General features: G+C 54.4%; 1 protein-coding gene across 1 annotated transcript in view; it reads right to left on the reverse strand.

Moving 5' to 3' along the window:
• EPHA10 (EPH receptor A10) overlaps positions 1–12,447 on the reverse strand; it is a 34,623-nt gene extending 22,176 nt beyond the window's left edge. Inside the window, exons 1-3 of the mRNA XM_074161871.1 lie at positions 12,357–12,447; positions 11,184–11,248; positions 9,233–9,902 (exon numbers count right to left, since the gene is read on the reverse strand). Of these exons, the coding sequence (XP_074017972.1) occupies positions 9,233–9,902; positions 11,184–11,248; positions 12,357–12,447 (826 nt within the window). The remainder of the gene's footprint in view (positions 1–9,232; positions 9,903–11,183; positions 11,249–12,356) is intronic.
• Between the last annotated feature and the right edge of the window lie 7,657 nt (positions 12,448–20,104).

The raw sequence follows: 20,104 nt of genomic DNA on the forward strand, positions 1-20,104 counted from the left end.
ACCAGCTCCATCCTGGCCTCGCCACTCCGGGACGTTCAGCGGAGGCCAACACGACTCCCCTGCGCCCACTGCGGGTCCCGTCTCTCTGTCCCCAAGCCTGTGTCCAGCTGCTCCGCACAACCCAGCTCCGTATCAGCTGCAGAACATTTGTGAATTATGCCGTGGGATCCAACATGAGCATCCACCAACACTGCCCAGACACAGCGCGGGGGCCAGGAAAACCAAAAATCCATTTCCTGAAGCTTACAAGTCTCTTCTAATTAAAAAGTGTTCATCATTTTACAGGGAGGAAGGGGCCGAGACCTAAGTAAATACTGAATCTTAGCATAAAATATTAAGAGAATAAGCACAGATGGAATATTAAATACTAGGCTCAAATTGCTTCATAACACGGATTTAGGAATAAAGCTACTTAACCCAGACAACTTCATGTTAACGTTAATACAAAAGTTGGGCAAAACCCACCAAACATCCATCTCCATAGCTGGAAAAACGCGTCTGTCCCTGTGCGTGTCCCCTTCTCCAGCCATGCTGTGCCACCGACGGAGAAGGACTGGCCTGAGCATCCCGGGGGGTGGTTCAGGAGGACCATTTTAAGGACCATTTCAGGAGACCCCTTGGGGTCTGGGCTTCCCAGCCCACCCGCACAAAACCAGCAACAGACCCGGCACAGCCCCCCTCTCGCCTTCGGCCGGGGTCCCCCTTCCCCTCCTCTTGTTGGTCTGCTTCCACCCTCCTCAGCACTCAGTCCTAATGCTTTTGATGGGCTCTGCCTTCCTTTTTTCCTCACCAACCTGTCTCAGGTCAGCTTGTTGACCCACAAACCTTGCAGATATCTTCGAAGAAAGAAAAAGCCCGCGAAGGACACTGCCTGCATCAGCACTATTGAACTTCCCAGTGCTGCTGAACTCCTGCAGACAGTGGAGGGGCTGCGTGTGTGCCTGCCTGAATCAATAACGCCTGCAGTTTCACTCAAAACGCCTATACACTCATTTATAATTAACACTACAACTCGGTTGTCTTCCAAAATCAATTCCTTTCCATTTTTTGTCATGAAATTGTATTTGACAAAGTTCATCTGCTTTTAATGTGTGTTAATTTTCTCTGCTGAAGCAGGCATTCACAAAAACGCTATTTAGGAAAGGCAGCAGCCAGGGGAAGCACCACCAGCGCCTCTGCTCCCCGCGACACAGGCCACCAGGCAATGGCACAGGCCATTCCTCCGGTCTCTGCAAACTCACCGTTGCCATCAGTCGTATAAAACGCGGCTGTTCTCAACGTGTCTCTCACAGGAGCTATTGCTGCTGCTGCCCCCTCCCTGGACCAGGTTGGCACATCCAGCCCCCATCCTTCTTAATCCCATTACCAAGCCAAGCAAGTCACCGGTTATTTCGTTCCAAACGTTTCATCAGCACTCAGGAGGAGAGGTGACAGCAAGAGGGAGAGGGGAGGGGAAGGATTGGCGTGGGAGGGGGTACCCCAGAAGGACGGCTGTCGGCAAGTGCCCGCAGACAAGGACAAGTTGCCCAAAACCAGACAGGGCACCTTGTGCACAACACACCGAGAGAATAATGTTTCAGCGGTGCATTGAGCCGGTGAAAGAGCCTTGTCAACAAATGTCCCTGGGTAATAGAGAGGCTCCTGTCTTCCCCTTACACGCTGGGTTTGCAATCTTGCCTTGTCTCATTGCAAAACCTGTAATCAATACTGTGCAGGCAGAGAGCGACACTGCTCAGAGCCCCACTGCGAGGGAGGGAGGGAGGGAGAGAAACCGTGTCCAACCCCCATGCCCGTGCGAGGGGGACAAAGTCAGTGCCAGGCAGCGATGGGTACCAGCCCCAGGTCGGGTCCCTGGCCCCTCGGCACCCCCTGCCAGCACCAACATTTCAGGCTGCGACACCCGAGAGGATTCAAAGGCAGCTTGTCTTCCACAAACCTTTTTTTTTTTTTTTTAAATAACTGGTTTTCAAAAATACTTTTCAGCAGCTTACAGTCCAACATGCTCCCAGCATCTCTGAAACCTTTAGGACAATGCTACTCTATAATTTCTGCCTTTGTTAAATAATTTGAAGAACACTGAAATGAAAACCTATGTCCAGAGGCCAGATCTTTGTGCATCTCCAACAATGAGCTCTTAATAGCTGAAATTAAATTCAGTGATTTAGTCCAGAAGAAAATTAAATACCCAAGAATATTTAGTAAGACAGTCTTGAAATATCTAAAAGAATGCATTTGCTTGAATTCAGTGCTAGGGCAGCACTGAACAGAACCTCCTTCTATTTATGCAGGAATGTTCCTCAAGGACACGCCGAAGCAGACACATCCACTGAGCCAACTGCAATTTACTGTTGTCTCTTTCAGTTCCCTGAGGTATCTACAAACGATCCCCTGCGAAGGACCGACCGACCCACACCTCACACGCACCCTGCTCCTGCCAAGGGCTTCATCTGGCACAAACTCCCTCAGCCACAGGCAAGATCCGCTTCCCCCCATATTCCAGCAGAACCACCAGTGTGTCCATCCAGCAGCCAGGTATCTATAACCTTAAGCCTGACAAGAATTCTGCAAACGAATTGTGATGCTTGTAATTTTCTGAGTAGTTTGCTCTAAAATTAAGTGTCATGGAGTAATTTGTGTCTGGCTCTGCCACAATTTCCATAGCCATAATTATTTCAGACACACTGTAAAACAGCAATATAATACGCAATCCCAAATAATAAATATCTCCAAGCTTGATCATTACTCCAAAAAGAGACCGAAGAGAAAGCATATTTTATGCGGGTGTTTCATAAGCGTGACTGATGGAAAGCAGTATCCTCCATCCGGCGTTACGGCTACCGGGGAGGCTGCCATCGGGCTGGTGGAGGCACATCCTCCAGTTCATTCTGTACAAAGCTCTCCACATCCTCAAACGGTCACTTTGCCCAGGTCAGAGGTGCCCCAGCTGCATTCTGCCAGAACTCAAGATCCAGGAGGAGAAAGCCAAACCGTAATTTAGAAAGGAATCATAGAATCATTCAGGTTGGAAAAGACCCTTGGGATCATCGAGTCCAACCATCGACCCTGCTCTACATAAAGTCCTCCCCTACACCATATCCCCCAACACCACATCTAAACGACTCTTAAACACATTCAGGGAGGGTGACTCAACCACCTCCCTGGGCAGCCTATTCCAGTGTCTGACCACTCTTTCTGTGAAGAATTTTTTCTAATGTCCAGGTAACTGAAGTATGCAATGCCTCAGTGCTTAATCCTTCAGCAAGAGGCACAGATTTACCCCCCAGCCCCATTTCCCACTCTGGTATCACCGGGCGCAGCTCCCGCCCTGAGAAGCGCTGTGAAACCTGCCCCCAGCGCAGCATCTCTCTGCGGGTGCCGGGGGCTGCATCCCTGATGAAAGTAAAACCTGGTGCTTTGTGCAACTTACCGAATGCCAGGAGAAAAAAAAAAAAAACTTATTATGCATAATACTCAAACATCACTCCAAAGATAAAATAAACTCCAGAAGCACACACCGGTTTATAAGCTAATGTATAAAAGATGAAACAAATCAAAAGCCCCAAGCGTTGTACGTTTGGATCCATCTTTTCTGTATATAAATGGAAAAGCAGACCTTAGGCTTCAGGAAGTATCTTTGCGCTAAATGACAAAATAGTGTAATTCATTATTCTAAATTTCTCTTTCAGTTGAGCTATTTATTTCCCATCTAAGGGCACTGTAGTGACATGATGCCTTGATAGGACACACACAGCACTCAGGGAAGCATCTTACCAACACCACCTCCCCCTCCCGCCCCACAGGTTTGCTCAGGGTCACGCAGAGCACACGGGCACTCCGTCTCCAAAAACACCTTCCACGAGGAGACAGCCTGCTCGGGGAGGCTCCAGCTCAAACGCTCTCCAGGTGCTTTCCCTCCTCCTCCGCTGCTCCCAGGCAAATGAAGTGGCCGGTTCCCAGGAGAACATGCGGGACTTGGGCTGGCTGAGGGCTCACTCTCCCACCCCCGAGATGCTCTTCCCCGTCCCAACGAGCCGCACCAGAGCAGCTGATGTACCAGGCTCAGGCAGCCCTTGACACTTACAAGGACACGAGCCTCGCTCGCAGCTCGCTGTCATTAAGAGAAAGATGTTGTCAGGAGCTCTCAGGGCCAGGCCACTGCTCTGGGACTTCGTTTTTTTTCTTCTTTTAAAGTCGATGTCTGCAATTGCCTGGCAGAAGGAAAGGCACCTTCACCCCCGGGAGGGACCAGCCCAGACTGGCAGCGCTGTGCAGGCAGGAGGATGCTCCGGGCAGGAGCCGAGCCTCGGCCAGGGGACGCTGCTTTGCCTCCCCATGGCCCGAACAGTGCAATTCCCTCTCCTGGGGAAGGGGAGAGGGAAACACCAGTAGCCGGGCAAAGGCACTCGTCGTGGCAGTCTCAACAGATGAGCATAAACGTCCAACAGGCTCTCTCTCCCCACATTCAGCTTGGGATGCTCAGCAGCAAAAAGGCAAGCACTAAAAGGGGAGGTACAACGGGACACAAATGGAAAGACTAGTTTTTTAAAATCAAGCACTTTCTCTATCATAGCAATTCCCTTTGGAAAATAAAAATCAAGGACTTTATCCAAAACCTCTATTTTACAGAAAAACTTCCTTTTAAATTTGCTCAGAACGTTACCAAGATTATATCCAAGTAATGGCTGGCAGCAATGAAGAAACTACTCTACTTCACAGTATTTACAGCTGTGGTTTTGTCCACAAACCTACTACCCACAACAGGCAGGATGATCTTCTCAAAGGCTTTGCTTATCTGTTTGTTCCCCGACTACTCCAGGAGCCAAGCACAGGAAAGATAATATTGACTTTCCCGAGGTATCTGTAGCGCAGCAGGACCCGCTGTGCGAGAAGCGCTCTCAGTGCTCGCTGGCGCGAGGACAACAAGTTATAAGCTGAAGTGACTGGGAGGGCAATTTGTGTCAGACAGGAGGAGAGCGGGGTGGTGGGAGAGCCTGCCCGTGCAGCGTTGGAGGGACGTGAGAGGGGAACCCCCCCAGAGCCAGTCCAGGGAGACCCGCAGCCCCCCAGAGCCCCAGCCACGGCCGGCAGAAGAGAAGGGAGCAGCCCGGCCGCTGCCAGGGCACGGGCACAGACACAGCTCTGACAGAATTACGGGGGGTGAGGCTGAAAACGGGTCAGAAAACAGTAACACTAAAGGGCCACAACAGAATCCAGGCTGTGCTGTCACAAATCCTGTCTCCTCATTAACAGCAACAATTATAAGCTGCCATGAAGTGTAATTACGCTACACAGAGTGCTCGATTCATCAGGCAGTCACAGCCATTAATAACACACCCCAGCCTGACGAGCAGAGCGGACTTGCACTCTGGTGTCCTTCCTTTTCCAGCAGGCCACAGACAAATCCCACAGCGGATCACAGAAGCCATTTCTTGCCTCCTGCACAGCGTCAAGCGTGCATTACATCGCGTATCACTAGCAGTTATCATTAGCAAAGGCTGCTTTCTTCTAATTAGCACTGACTTGTGCCTTTCATCTCATCCCTACGTTTCAAGACCAGCAGCACTGCCAGCTCGCCTCGCGAAGCCCCCAAAGCCCTTCACACAGACACTGCCAGGGATGAACCCAGTAGAGATGAAGACTCCCCCCAGCCTGAGAACACCCCAAAGCCACAAAAGAACAAGTCTTAAGGCTGTTATTTTCTCTAGCTTTCTCCTTAAGTGAGGTACAGTAAATCTTCCTTGTGTCCTGTCCATGGCATGTTAAATCCAACATGCTGCTCAAAAATCCATTCAGAATCCTTCAAAAAATCCAATGCAGAAAAGGGGGAACTTCTTTTATTCCCCTTTTCAAACATGACTGTGGACATCGGCGGCTGCTCCTCGTGCCCACGGGCTGCCACAAACAGCAACTCACTGATGCGACTTCTCGTGTGAGGTTTTCCTTCCCCGACACGCAGCAATGAGAAATTCGTGTACGTGCTGTGGGCCATGACCCAGCGGCGCGGGGCTGGGACCCGGGACATGCCCCGCAGCCCAGGTGTGTCAGACCTGGCCCGGCCACACCGAATCCAAACTTCTTTTAAAAACCCTGACAGAGCACTAGAAACTATTTCCTCCCTAAATCCAGCTACAGCAGCGCCCCCCTGCGCAAACAAGGGCTCCCCTGGCTAATTAGACCCTCGCCCACCAGAGGCACGTGGCGCAGGCACCAGGCATCTCCCCATCAACGGCCGCCCTGAGCTGGCTACCAACGCCCAGGAGGGAAATAAATTGAGAAGGAAACTTTGCCACAGCACAAATTTACGTATCTGTCAAAGAAGAGTGGCTGACAGCTATTTTTGGAAACTGGTCTCCATCATATTAATTCAGCGTCTGGTTGAAGTTGTCTCATTTGCAGCAAATCTGGCTGGTAAATATTAACCTTGGGCTTTGTTGAAATTCTCCTTGCAGATACTACAAGGGATTGGATGGAAAAGATGAAGTAGAAAGAGACAACTTTACAGCAAATGTCAGGCAGATCCTCCCCATCACGGTTTCATTTACACAAAAGCCATTGCAACGCACCACAAAGAAAATGGCAGGAAGGGGCCACAGCTCACGCCTGGTAAAATTAAGGGTAAAAAGACACCGGTGCTGAGAAGCCCAGGGAAATGGGAATAGGGAGGGACAGGTGATCATCCACAGGGCAACGGGACTTCTCACCCGCTCACCGCATGTCTGCGGGAAATGGGTTTTAAGATCAGAGTAAGTGCAGACCAGCATCTGGCTATAGATAGATATTAGACAAGAAATGCAGCCTAAATGCATTTACAGTGACGGAACCTCTCCTCCTATTTGAGGGGAGATGTTAAACAGATCGCTAGAGCTGCTGGTTCCGCACCAGAGGTGGCTGCATCTCAGCCACCACGGACACGATTCACCAGAACCGTGCGAGCCCCCGAAGCTGCTGGGGGGGGCTCCCTCGGAAGGGCTGCGAGAGAGGGATGGACGGGAAGAAGGCTCGGCTTTCTCGCAGCAGTACTTAGCAGTGCCGTAAATCCTATTAGTCCTTTTTCATCTCTCCTAACTTCAGCGTGAGGATACAAATGCTCTCTCAGCGGCAGGATGATTTCAGCACTTAAATCACAGTTACAGGGGCAGTTGCTTTGTGATTTAGTTCAAACAGCTTCACCAGTTCAGCGGGAAATAAAGCTTGCCCTTCCCGCAGAGAAGGCCCACGTCTCCCGGCCATGCGCCAGCAAGTCCTGGGAGAAGACGGAAGGAAAAGGGAGAGGAGCAGGAGCTGGGAAGCAGCACCCAGGACAGTCTGGAGACCCCCAGGCCGTCCCTGCACCCCAAAGCTCCTTCAACCAATGCAGGGTCCAGCCTCCCACGGCCACAAGAGCTATGACAGCGACTGTGGCCAGGAAGTTTCACGGGCAAGGAGGACCCAGCACTCGCACCCACCGAGCCCCCCCAAAGCCACTGCCACGGGACCACGGCGGCGGAGCCAGGATCGCTGTGCCATCACCTGCCTGTTTCAACCTCCCCAATCTCCCACCGTGTTTACCTGCCTCCAGCTCAAGGGCTTTTGTCCTTCTTGAAGAATTTCTGCAGCCCCAGATGCTTTCATCAGAAATCTTTTATTCACTTGGTGCTATGCTAATGCAAGGCTCAAAAAAACCAAAAACTTTCAACCCTTAAAAACTATTTTCTGGTATTTGACCAGACATCAGACGCTGCTCCACAGAGAGCGACTAATGACCTGCTTTCTGTGAGGGGGGAAAAACTTAATTATGTCCGTTAAATTACTTCAAATATTTTTCCTTAGAGAATATGAATTATTTAAACTCAACACAGAGAAACCTGAAACATTAGCAAAAGCCTTCTGGGACTCACTATGTAAATTCCCACTCCAAACAGATGGGGAAAGCATGGCGAGCTGCCACACAGCCACTGGAGCAGTGACAGCACTGAGATTTCAATTCAATAGCTCTAATAAGGTCTTCTTAAGGAGGGCACCAAGCAAACAGCCACTACCCGGGGTGCCAGGAAAGGCCTCCCTCACGCTGGAGGAAGGGGGCACATCAGGCACAACTTAAATCTGAAAAGCCTGAAGTAGCCTGAAGGACAGACCCAGTTCCTCAGGAAAAACTCACGCTCCCACTGCACCATACACCCTGAACATGGGGAACTGAACCTCTTTGGGACTTACGTAGCTGATTTCCTCTCAATCCATTTTCTACCGGGGGAAAAGGCAGAGGTCCAAGGTATCACCTGGACACCAGCCACGGGCAGTGAAGGGTGTTCTCAGCCATATCTTACTGAAGAAAACATCTCTCACATCCCAGCTGGTGGTCTGACCTCTCCCCTGCCCAGAGCAGCTTTGCTAATGGGGCAGCCACGCACACTGCCAGTTAATTTATAGCCAGTTACAGCTTTTGGAGCAGAAAAGCCACTGGGTGCTGAGGGTCAGAGGAGCAGCCGTTCCGGAGGTGGGAGATGCACACTCGCCACCCCACACACAGAGCAGCCACCCCGCGCCAGGCACCGCCGCCAGCTCCCGCTGGCACCTTGATGGGGCACAGAGGCAGCCATGACCACGCTGGGCTGGGACGAGGCCCTGGCCACTGCCCGAAGGAGGAAGGTGCCCAGGAGGAGGCAACTCTGTCCTTTCGGAGGCTCACACGCCCCAGGGAGGAGGATTGTGGCATCCCATATCCCACATCCCACACTCCCAGGGCTGATCCAGTGCCTGGCTCTCACTTGCCTTTGAAAGTGAGATGGAAGTGGTCACAGAACCAGGTTCATTAGAGGGATGCAAAGATACCTGCTAAGGTAGAGGCTATATCCATTTTTACAGCTATCATTAAACGTAACCTTGCGAGCTGTAAAGTCACCAAATTATTCAGTTGTGTCTAAAGCATGACAACGGGGATATTAATGTTCTAGAGTAATTTTACAGTTACAGATAAAGCTGTGGGAAACGCCTGGTGGTATTCAGAGCTCTGGCACTTCTGCCCAGCCAACACCGCACTACAGAGCACCGACCAGCAACGCGCCCCATTTACCCAATTGCCACCCTTCAAATTAAGGCTGTAGCGGGGGAGCTGCAATTAACTAAAGGAACCATATTGCTGACAAAAGGCAATTCCTCTTCTCTGAGCCGTGCTGGGCACCCGGCAGAGCAGTCTGGCAGCAATGGGGACTGATGCAGACAGCAACTGCCAGAGGACACCGACAGCCACTTTTACCTCTGCATCCCCCGTCCTTCTCCTCGAAGCCGGGACCACACGTACACTTCCCGATGGGGACCAGCCACTCGCCCTCCGCGCTGCAGTGCATCCGGGGGGGATTATCCACATCCACTTCGGCGTGAGCCACGCAAGTGCCCTTAACTTCCACCAAAGTTGCGAAGGCCGTCTCCGCCACTGTGTCTGGAAACACGGCCAGGTTCTGCAGGGTGGCCAGGCACTTCTTGTAATAGACCCGCACAGAGACCAGCGCCACGCAGGCGCCCACATCCTGGAAGCCCAGGTGGAAGCCTCTCTTGGTGAGGTGCCCAATCTCCCTCAGCTCCGTGTTCAGCTTCATCTTACGCTCACCCAGGTCCCCCTGCGTGAAGCTCTCATCAGCAGCAATGGTGTCGATCTTGGTGTGCTTGCTCTCATGGACGCTGCGGCCCAGGTCGGAGTCAGACTCGACGTAGTAGAGGTTGAAAGTCTCCTTGCAGGTGCCCATCACGCCAGGGATGCTGTTGCAGTCCCGCAGGGTGAACTTCAGCTCGATGAAGATCCTCTGGCCATCACGCCTGGCAATCCAGCCCGTCTGCAGCCAGTTGTTCTGGTTTGGCTCCATGACGTTGCAGACCTGGTATGTGCGTATTGGCTTGTAATTCTCATCCACGCCACTGATCTCTTCCCACTGGGGAAAGAACACAAAGGGCTGTTACAGCTCGGGAGCTGCCGTGAGCAAGAACCAGCCACCCCAGCAAAAACACACCCATCAGCATAAATATCACCAGCACAAGCCTCTCCACCTACAGGCCATTACATTACCGGCACTAGAAGTCCTCAGCCTACCAAAACCACAGCTGAGTAACTCGTGGTGCTGCTGGAGCACCCACCACCTGAGCTCGCTGCAGGGCTGCCGACAGGGAGACAAAGCCAGAAATAGGGCACTGGCACCAGACCCTCTAAACCAAAGTCTAACAAGAAACCGGACACATCAATTGCTGAGCAGCCAGAGCACCCCAGATTTTCTGTCCCCGGGAAGGTGCATCTGCTCAGCATTAGCACCAGCGTAAGGCCAATGGGGCTGGGCTACCCAGGGAAGTCAAAGACAGCCAAGGAGATGTGACAGCAGTCACGCCATCACACAAGGATGAGTATCTTCATGAAGAGCAGCAGCAGCTTCTCTGTCAGGAGAAGTTTTAGCTAGAACAGGACAAATCCTCTGGCTGCGAGTGAAACGGTATTTCCCCAAAGTTACCAGCAGAGATTCTGATTAGCAAAATGATGATTCAACCCCCACAGCCTTAAGGATGACCTGGCAACTTCCCAAAGAAGTTCTTTCTGGGGGTAAATTTATGCAAGATTGCCAAATGTACCCAAAACAGAATTTCTTCTGCAGACTGACAGCTAGGCAACACAGATGACTCCAGGATCTATTGCTATTCCCCCTGAATGGTTTGTTTCCATTCTGGAAAATGAACCCAAAGTAGGAAGGAACACAGCTCGGAGTTCCCCAGCACACCCTCCTGAAGGCAGCTACAGTCCAACCCTGGCAGCAAATCAAGGACCTGATCAGACAAGCCCTGCACGATGCGGAGCCCCCAACGATCCCCCGCCAGCCACAGCCTCTTCCGAGAGCCGAGCTGAGCCCAGGAGCTGGCGATGGATGCGAACTGCGATACAGGGGCTTCACTGGAGGTGTGTGTTTGTTCATTTCAGGAGTGTAAAAGCCGGTCAGAGGAGCTGCTCCACAGCGGTTGTACCACTCATGTAACCAGCGCTTCATTTCTCGCTCCGCTCCTGGGGGTGCCCAGCGCTGATCAACCCCACAGCTCACACTGAGCTGCCACCTGCCCCTGGTGCAGGGAGACCCCGTGGCCACCAGCCCCCTCCTCCGGCTCCAGGCGGGGGCATTAAATGCTGCTGAGCGACAAAGGGCAGCGCAGAGGGACAGTCCCACCAGCACACTCACCCCATTTGATGGGTGGGAGGTCCAGCCCAGCTCTGCTTGCGATTCCTTTGAGTCCAGCAGGACAACTGCAGGGAAGACAACACGTTAGAGGGCAAACTCACTGACCCAGCAGATGCCAGTAAACATCCCCCCGGCCGCTCCGCTGGGAAGCTCGGTGCCATGCGCCCTTCCCGGACACCCGCTGGCCCCAGCGGTGGGCCAGGTCCCAGAGCGTGGGGGGCAGCTCCGGTCCCAGCGCCACCAGCCATCGCCCGAGCACCCAGCAGGACTCAACGCTGTGGAGCTTGAGGCTGCATACCCAGAGCAGACCTCGCAGTTAGGCGATTAGCACCCGAACCTAACGAGGATGACGCCCCAGGGAAGGCTGCAGTCCTTCCCGAGGGACCCTGCAGGACAATCCGCCCGACACCACCAGCCAACGCTGCAGCTGCACCGAGCCTGGAGCCGGCGCGTCTCCTGGAACTGAACGGCACCGGAGCTGCTTTGAGACAAGAGTCTCCTTGAAAGCCCACACCCCTTCCCCACAAACCAGCCAATTCTCTGCGCGCCAAGAAGAGGCATTTCCCCCAAATTCACAGTTCCGCGATCCCCCCCACCGCCAGCGAGGAGATGCCGTCCCCGACGGGCGAGTGCTGTCTCCTCTCGGGCTCCCGACACCAGGTACCACCGGCGGCGGCGCCGCATCCCCGGTCGCTCCCTTTGCAAGCCAGCGGGGGGACACCCGGAGATGTCACCCTGCCCGGCAGCGCAGCCCCGGCGCACGCAGACCCCGGGGGCTCGAACCGCGCCCCCGCCGGCTTGCCCCCCCGGAGCCGCCGCAGCCGGGACGGACTCCCGGCGCTCCGCTCCCGGTACCGGCAGCGCTGCGGGGGTTCCGAGTCCCCTCGCTCCGGGACCCCCGGGGCTGACTCGCCCGCCCCGTCCCGCTCCTCCCGCGGGTCCCCGCTCCCCGGAGAGCGGCGGCACAGCCTCCCCGCGGGGGCTGCCGGCGACGCTGGCGGGAGGAAGGGGAAGCGCGCCCGGACCCGCCGAGCCGCGCCGGCCTCTCCCGGCACCGCGACGCGCAGCCCGACCCGCCGCGGGCGGACCCCCGCCGGAGCCGCCGGGCTCGGGGCGCTGGAGCGGCGGGGACTCGGCGCGGGGGGGGGCCGCGGTCCGCCCGGCCCGGCTCACCCTGCTCGGCGGCGGCGCGGGGCAGCACCGGCAGCAGCAGCAGCAGCGGCAGCGCCCGGGGGAAGCCGCCGCCGCCGCGCGCCGTCGCCATGGCGCCGCCGACTCCGCGCGCCCCGCGCCGCCGCCGCGCGCCGGCCGCCGCGCCCCGCCCCCGCCCCGCGCCGCCAACCGCCGCCAGCGGGGCGGGGCCGCGGGACGGCGCGGCCAATCCGCGGCGGCCGCCGGGAGGAGGGGCGGGGCCAGGGCCGGAGCGCCGTTCACTCTGAAGCCTAATGATGGCAGCGGCATGATGGCCACCGGCTGCGTCTCCTTGATGGTGCTGAGACACTGTGGCCTTGCGGTCACGGCCGTAATTAACAGCGCTGTGCCCCATCCACCGTGAGACCTTTGCTCCCTGCTGCCATTCACAGCCAGTCAGTGGCGACTCAGAGCCTCACTGCTGCACCACGGGGCCCAGGAGAGGAGCGGGGCAGGTCCCATTTCTGCCCCTGCCCAGGAACACCAGGTTTATGTTAATCCCTCTGTTCTACCTTTCTGGGTTGGACTTTGATTCCCAGCTTCATCTCAAGGTGCCTCACACCCGCGGCTGCTGCAAAAGTCCAAATGGCCAGAAGAAAACCCCAGGAGAAGGCAGCCCCAGCAGGGCGGGTCCTGACGGCCCTGTGCCACGGGCAGTGCAGTGGCGGGGAGCACGGCGTGGGGAGCCTGGCTGGGCTGGGGAAAGCGATTCCTGGCTCGCAGCAGGAGAGGTGTGTGTCACCAGGCCCACAGCCTCCAGCACCGGGGGAGGAACCCGGCGAGGTTTGATTATCACTAATTGTAGGTGTTGCAGGTCCCTGCAAAACTGAGTCAGGCTGAACGCCCGACAGTTCCCCACCTGACGGCTGGAGCCGTGACGCCAAAGCGCTTGCTTATGTAGCAACACCCCTTCTGGGGGATGTTCCCTTCCCTGCGATCATGTGCTGTCAGACGTAAAACACTGCAAGTCTGGAATAAAAATAGTGAGTCTCCATCTAACACATGCCGGCTGGACTCTGGCACAGCCCCTGTTCACGGTGGTGGGTGCTCACAGAGGGGAACCCCCAGCCCTCACCGCCGTTGCTGGGTCCCCGCTGCCACAGGTGGCAACCCCAGTGAGGGTGGTGCAAGCCCTCAGGCAGGCGTGGGAGCGCCCGGAGCGCAGGGCTGTGTCTGGACCTGGAGAGCTGAGGGCTGGGTCACGCCGGTGACAGGACTTGCCCAGCAAAACCAAAACCCCCACATGAAATGAGGGGTGCGGCAAGGGCTGCTGGGGGGCGGCAGGCAGGGAACCCGGCAGGGGGCATGGGGCTGCAGGAAAAGAGCGGTGCAGTGTGTCTGCACCAATGCACCCGCTGAAACACCGCTGAAACACTGCGCAGGAAACCTGTGCAGGAGTTTCCTGCGGCAGGTATCCTACTGGAGCCTGCTGCCAGTCAGCCTCAGATTTGCACATTGCATAATAAGATTAATTAGATATGGTGATTGCAGTTCATTTGCCTCATGCTCCATCTTCTAAGTACTCTCATCCTGGAGTCAATAAGACAACCCACGTGAACACACTGAACCATACGTGAAAGTCCCTGCAGGATCAGGAACCCTGAACAACCCAGGTACCAGCTCAAAACCCCAGCGCAATGTTTCTTTAACCCCTTCCTCAAGCATCTTGTCTTTCCAAGCATTTTTTTTACCACTTAATGCACGTTTGCTTTCGAGAGGTTTGGGAGGCATTGCATCTGAGTATAAATCTCTTGGAAATCTGGGGCTCTTGGCCAGTTGAGAGGGAGATGCTGCTGCCGTGGCCATTCTGCAGAAATGGAGGAAACATTTTTCATGGATGCCTGAAGCCAGGGGCTGTTTCCAGCTCACCCTCTGTTTCTCCATGTCTCTGGAAACACGACCACTACCTTTGCTCTGGGCTAACTGGACCCATGAGAAAATCCCTGTCCATTTATCAATGCTGTTTCCATCCAGAAGAGCTTGGCACGAGCCAGTGTGGCCGCAGCGACCGGAGCTTCAAGCCACTGATGCTCCCGCCCTGCGCCTGCAGCCCAGGAGCCCCCAGTGACGGGGGTCACAGCGCTGGGGACAAGGGTCATGAGTTCATATGATTAAAACTCTCCCTCCATCACATCTCAGGGCAGGGAAGCAAAAGACAGGGATTATTTATAATCTTCCTCAAGTGGAAACCAGAAGTGACCCATTATTACTGGAGATTTTTCAAGCCACCCAGGAAGAAAAGTGATATTTAGTTGCCATTAAAGGCTCATAACTGCATAACAATTTCATGCTATGTTAACTTCTAGGTTTTCTTTCACATATAAATTTTTAAGGAGTAAAATAGAAAAACCCAGGCACTTGACCTTTAATCACAGTTATTTGTGTGATCAGTCAAGTGTGGGAAAAAGCTAGTTTGTGCTTGAAAGATGCCCTTTAAAACTAGATTGCTCTAATATGACACAGAACTCACATGGTGTAATTTATGGGATCTCGCTTACCAGCCTCTGGGGCACAGCATCCTCCCAGTTAGTATTCACGCACGGGATCCTGCTGCTGGTCCGTTTGATGGTATTAATGTCATGAAGTAAATCGATACAGACCCCTGGGACAGCTCGTTCACCACGGAGGCCCACAGGAGGTGTACACATCCCTGTCGCCGAGAACCAAACAGGGAAGAGCATTTTCAATGTATGTGGAGGATTTGATGTTAGAGATACATTTCATTAGGAGAAGGGTATGTCATGCTAATAGAGTACAAAGCTTCTCCATTTATCTGAAATATTATTCCAAGCACTTATAAAAGCTTAATATTAGAACAGCCAGAGGTATTTTAATTATGATTTTGAAGTATCATGTTGTTTTGGGGAAATGATCTCATGAATTTTACTTCGGCGAGACTGGATGACTAAAAGCCATTGCCGGGGTGAAGGAAACAGAGCAGCCTTTTAAATCGAGCCTATTGGATTTATTCATTATCAGGCAGAGCTGATGGGCAGGGATGGCCGCGGCAGAGCCAAGCAGCGCTGAGGGCTCTGCCCCAGGAGGGAGCGAGCGGGGCAGAGGGATGTGGTCTCTGGGACGGCACCCAGGCCATCTGTCTGCCCCAGCACCCGCACCCAGTGACCAGGGGGTGGTTTCTGCAACCGAAGGAAGAGGGATACACCTTCTCTGGTCACCCCTGTCACTCCCATCCAGCCCACGGGCAGCTCCCCGCACCCCGCTCCCCACGGGATGAGCCCAAGAGACAGGAGTGGGAAAGCAAAGACGGCCAGTTGCTCCGGCTCCAGAGTGCACTGGGGCCAGAAAACGTGTAATTCTCTGAGCTGAGCTATTACCTGCTGTAAGTGGAGGCAGAAAGATAGTTGTGAAACAACAGTGAAAATAACCCTCCTGGAAAAAAAAAATCAATACAAACACCAAGGAAAGAGGATCAGAATCCGAGACCATCAATTCCTGAGATAAAGAGTTGAAAGTCTCAGTGGGAGGACAGCCAGATCTGGACCGAAAAACCAAACTTTGTTTCTTTTGCTGACAAATGACTTTATGCTAAAGGACAAAGGAGCCAGGAGGCCGCGGTAGGAGGCTGTAAGAGCTGCCCTTGAAGAAAGAAGGAGCAGGCGGGAACCTCAGGGAAGCCTTTGCACCTCTCCTTCCTCTTCCACACTTGAAAGGATATTCTTACAATGGAAAAACAGGGATTTGTGCAATTTCGTGCTGTTTTGGGCATGTCACAAAAACATACTCCAGGAGGAGTTTTGCTGGTTGTGCTGTGCCGAGGCCGAGCTCAGCGCTGGCAGCAGCAACACAGCACTGGTATATCTGGCACAAAGTAAATACCCCCGAGACAGCGGCAGAGCTCTGCAGCTCAGACCATCTGCAGCAGATGCCGTCGCCCCTCGCCAGCCCCCTGCCCCCGGCTCATCCTGGGGCTCAGACACCACTTCCCAGGGGATCACGCTCCATCACAGCCATCGCAGCCCACGGCGCCGTCTCGTCCCCGCACCATCTCCTTGCCGTGAACTGGTAGAAATCACAGTGAAAATAAAAGTTAACATAAAGCTTCCCCATAAGTCTCACGATCAAAGGTGCCCAGCCCTGCATCGTGGGCTGCAAAAGGAAGATACCCTGGGTATTAACTCCTTTTTCCTTCTATGTTGTTTGTCTGAAAATAAAAGCAACCAGAGCTATGCATTTTTCTTTAATGGCTTAATTTTTCTGTCAGATGTGTACTTTTTGCTTCAGGATGTCTGTACTATAAATATTTTGCAGCAGCTCTCTAGCTTTTAAGGTAATCACATAAAAGATCCTTGACTGCATAAAGGCAGCTAATCTGGGTAAATGCCTTTAAGCATCTTTACATTTCTTGTTAATGGATTTCTAGCCAACCCACAGAGATCCACGTTCTAGAAAATAATGTAAAATATAGTAAGTGTCTAATTTTTTTAAATGCCTCACATTTCTCATATACTGAGAAAATCCAGAGCTCCAGGCAGCGCAGGATCATTACGCTTATGTAAGTAATGCTCGGTTCTGTCACCATCAGAAGGAAACTCTGCCTTTCACTGGGGGCAAGGATCCGTTCAGTGTTAAATTCCAGCTCAACCGGAGACAAATTATCACCCGCTATTAATTAGAGCCAGACAGGAGGGATCCATGGGCGGCAGTCTGCTGTCAGACTCTGAAGGGCAAGCCATGGCACCGACTGAGCTCAGGACTCGTGCGTGGAGAACGTTCCCTCTCACAGCCCGACCGGCCCTGGGGAGCCGCAGGAGGGGGTGACACCGTGCCCAGCAGCTGGCAGAGGCCAGAGGTGAGTGTGAGCCCCATTGCTGAAGCAGGTGTCCCCTGGTGGCCCGCGCCCTCCCTGCCCCTCTGCCTGCTCCCCCCAAAGCACTGCAGCTCCTCACTCCACCAGGCAGCACCACCATCCCCTCCCTGGCGCATCCCCTGTGCCCCAGACCCCACAGACCCAGCGCCGTTAACCCCACAGCTAACGCCATCGAGTCAACGGTCCCCGGGCAAAACTCTGGTGCTTCATCTCGCTGTCGCTTTGCACCCACGTGGAACAGCTCACCCTGTTCTGCTCCGTGTCCGGCCCCGGGGCATGGGGTGCCCGCACTGCCCTCGCCCTGCACGCAGCCTGTCTGGCTGCCCCCGTCCCCGGTGGCGCTGGGGGCTTTGGCCTGGGGGGGCGAGAGCCGCAGCAGCCGCTGGGAAGGCCATGCAGGACAGCCCTTCCTCGGGACCGTCATCCTCTCGCTGCCTGCGACCAGCCGAAAGCCTCCTGCCCTCCCAGCCCCGGGAACCCCCACTCACGTAACCGTCAGGGCAGGGACATGGAGCGAGGGGCGTTCTCATAGAGGCAGGTCGCCTCACCTCTGCTGGCGTGGAGGGGTCAGAGTTCAGCATCGCCCCCAGGACCCGGCCGTCCCGGGTGCCCAGCCCCGGCGAGTCCCAGTGCTGCTGTCAGCTCCACTCACAAACACCCTGTAGGGGAAAAGCACCTATTTTAAGAGCTGTCTGATGTAATTATCTTTATGAGGAGGAAGCAACGGATGCACAAGGGCAGACGGGCCACCTGATTGTGCAGATTTATTACATGCGTTAATTAGACTCCCTGTGCTGTTCCCAGGGGACTCGGACCCACAGCCATGCAGCTCCATGTCGGTGGCACGTGGGGACGGGGGTGTGTGGCAGAGCGGGAGCCAACACCGAGAGCACGAGGCTGCCAGGGGAAGGCCAGGCCGGCACCCTCAGGCTCTCCTTCGGCAGCATCGCGGCAGGCACAGCCCCTGCAGCTCCCGGGGGTCTGCCCAGGCTCCCCCAGCGCCTCCTGCCCCCCCCCAGCCAAAAGTGAGCTTGGCACGGGGGGCCGGGCAGAAACCCACCTCCAGCAGGGAGCCGGCCGGGCACGGGCCTCGTACAGGTGATTAGTATCAGAAACGAGACTCCAAAGGATTACAAAAAAACAAAGGGAATCAATTATCTGATAGCGGGTTCTCATCAGTCACACAATGGCATATAAATTACTGAGGCCAGAGAGCTGAGGGAGCCCAGGCTGTAACAAAGCCAACAAATCCCATCCCATCCCATCCCATCCCATCTCTCAGTGACCCCAGAGCCTCGTGCAGGGAGAGCATGGGCCTGGAATGCTCAGAGGAGAAAGAGTTAATTTTTATTTTACCAGGAGAAAATGACAGTTTGCAGTTTCTCAGCTCTGTCCCGGCTCGAGGAGGGTTCGGGCCGTTTCACTCCCTGGTGAATAAACCGGTGCTTCTGGCTCCGCTCTCAGAGGTCACTCCAGCCCCCGCACTGATCACACCATGATGGCGCAGAGACCCGGCATCACCTCCTCATGGTGGACACGAGGGAAAACTGCAGCAAACCCGTCCTGGTGGCTCTAGGATTTCACAGCAGGGATTTGCTGGTCATCAGGAGAGGGGCCAGGGAGCTCCTCTGGCAGCCAGTCGTGGTGCCTGCCACGGCCACCAGCCCTTGGGCCACCACACGGCTCCTCCCCAAGCAGCCTGCACAGCAAGAGCCAGGGGACCAGCCAAGGGACCAGCATGTCCCCTGAGAGTCCTGGCAGCCACCACTGACCAGCCACTGGCCTTGGCTCCAACACTCACCTGGGTGGCATTGATCAAGAGGAAACCATTTGGTGCCAACAGAAAGTAATTTAGAGCTCCAGAGGAAACCAGCTGTAACTTAGTGCTAATTAATGTCCAATTACTTAAAGTAAACATTGAATTTGGGACTGTGTCCTACCCCACCCAGTCAGTCCCTTGTGAGCCACAGCACCAGGAGCATGACCTGCTCCCACGGCCAAGGCACCAGGACCCCTCGGCTGCTGCTCCTCTGGCTCTGGCTGAAGGACAGAATTGCAGACTGAACTCAGGTGTCTGAGCCTTTGAGAGCTGGGGTCTGTGATAGAAATGATGATACACCTCAAGTATAATGGTGCAAAAAAACATTATCATAATTTTGATACCAATTACATGTAATTTGAACAAAGGAGTTGTCCCAGCTTTGATTTGCTCTCCTTGTATTCCTGGCTGGTTTCATTAAAATCACTTACAGAGATTTGCAGCAGTTCTGTTTGAAGTGCTGTCATTAGGAGTTTCATTTTCAGTGACGTCGGAAATAATTTCACAGCAGGCTGTTTATGTTTTACAAAGGGATCTGCAGTGTGTGGCCATCACTCATGGTCAGACGCATTTCAGACAGATGGGTCCTGCTGGTCGTGAGGCCTCGGGAGCCGGGAGGGATGCTCCGGAGCAGCCCCGGCGCCAAGCTCCCACCACAGCCCAGGCTCTTCCCAGAGCTCCCTCTGCTGCTCCCAGCAGCACCAAGTGGAATTTGCACCCCAAACCTCTGTAGATATGAAGACACATAAATGCCAGGCTGGTTCACGCTGCTCCCCAGGGGACCTACAGCTCCATACGTGCACCCCCAGGGGGGCCCCAAAGTGCCAGCGCGCCTCAGGCGTGGATTTACCTGTTACACAGCGTTTCCCCTACTTGTTAAGAGATTTTTTACATTTAAGTCTTTGCGCTGATTACCATTTAAAATCAATTACCAGGATTTCTAACTTCATTGGCCCCTCAATAAAGCGGCAGTAAATGTTCCTTAACAGCAAGGGCAGCGAAGCTGCGGCACGGAGCTGCAGTGGGTTTCCTCGGGGTGAGCGCGACTCTGGCTCCTGTTCATCAGGCAATCAGAGATGCAAG

This window comes from Numenius arquata, chromosome 21 (assembly GCF_964106895.1).
Source record: "Numenius arquata chromosome 21, bNumArq3.hap1.1, whole genome shotgun sequence".
Lineage (NCBI taxonomy): Eukaryota > Metazoa > Chordata > Aves > Charadriiformes > Scolopacidae > Numenius > Numenius arquata.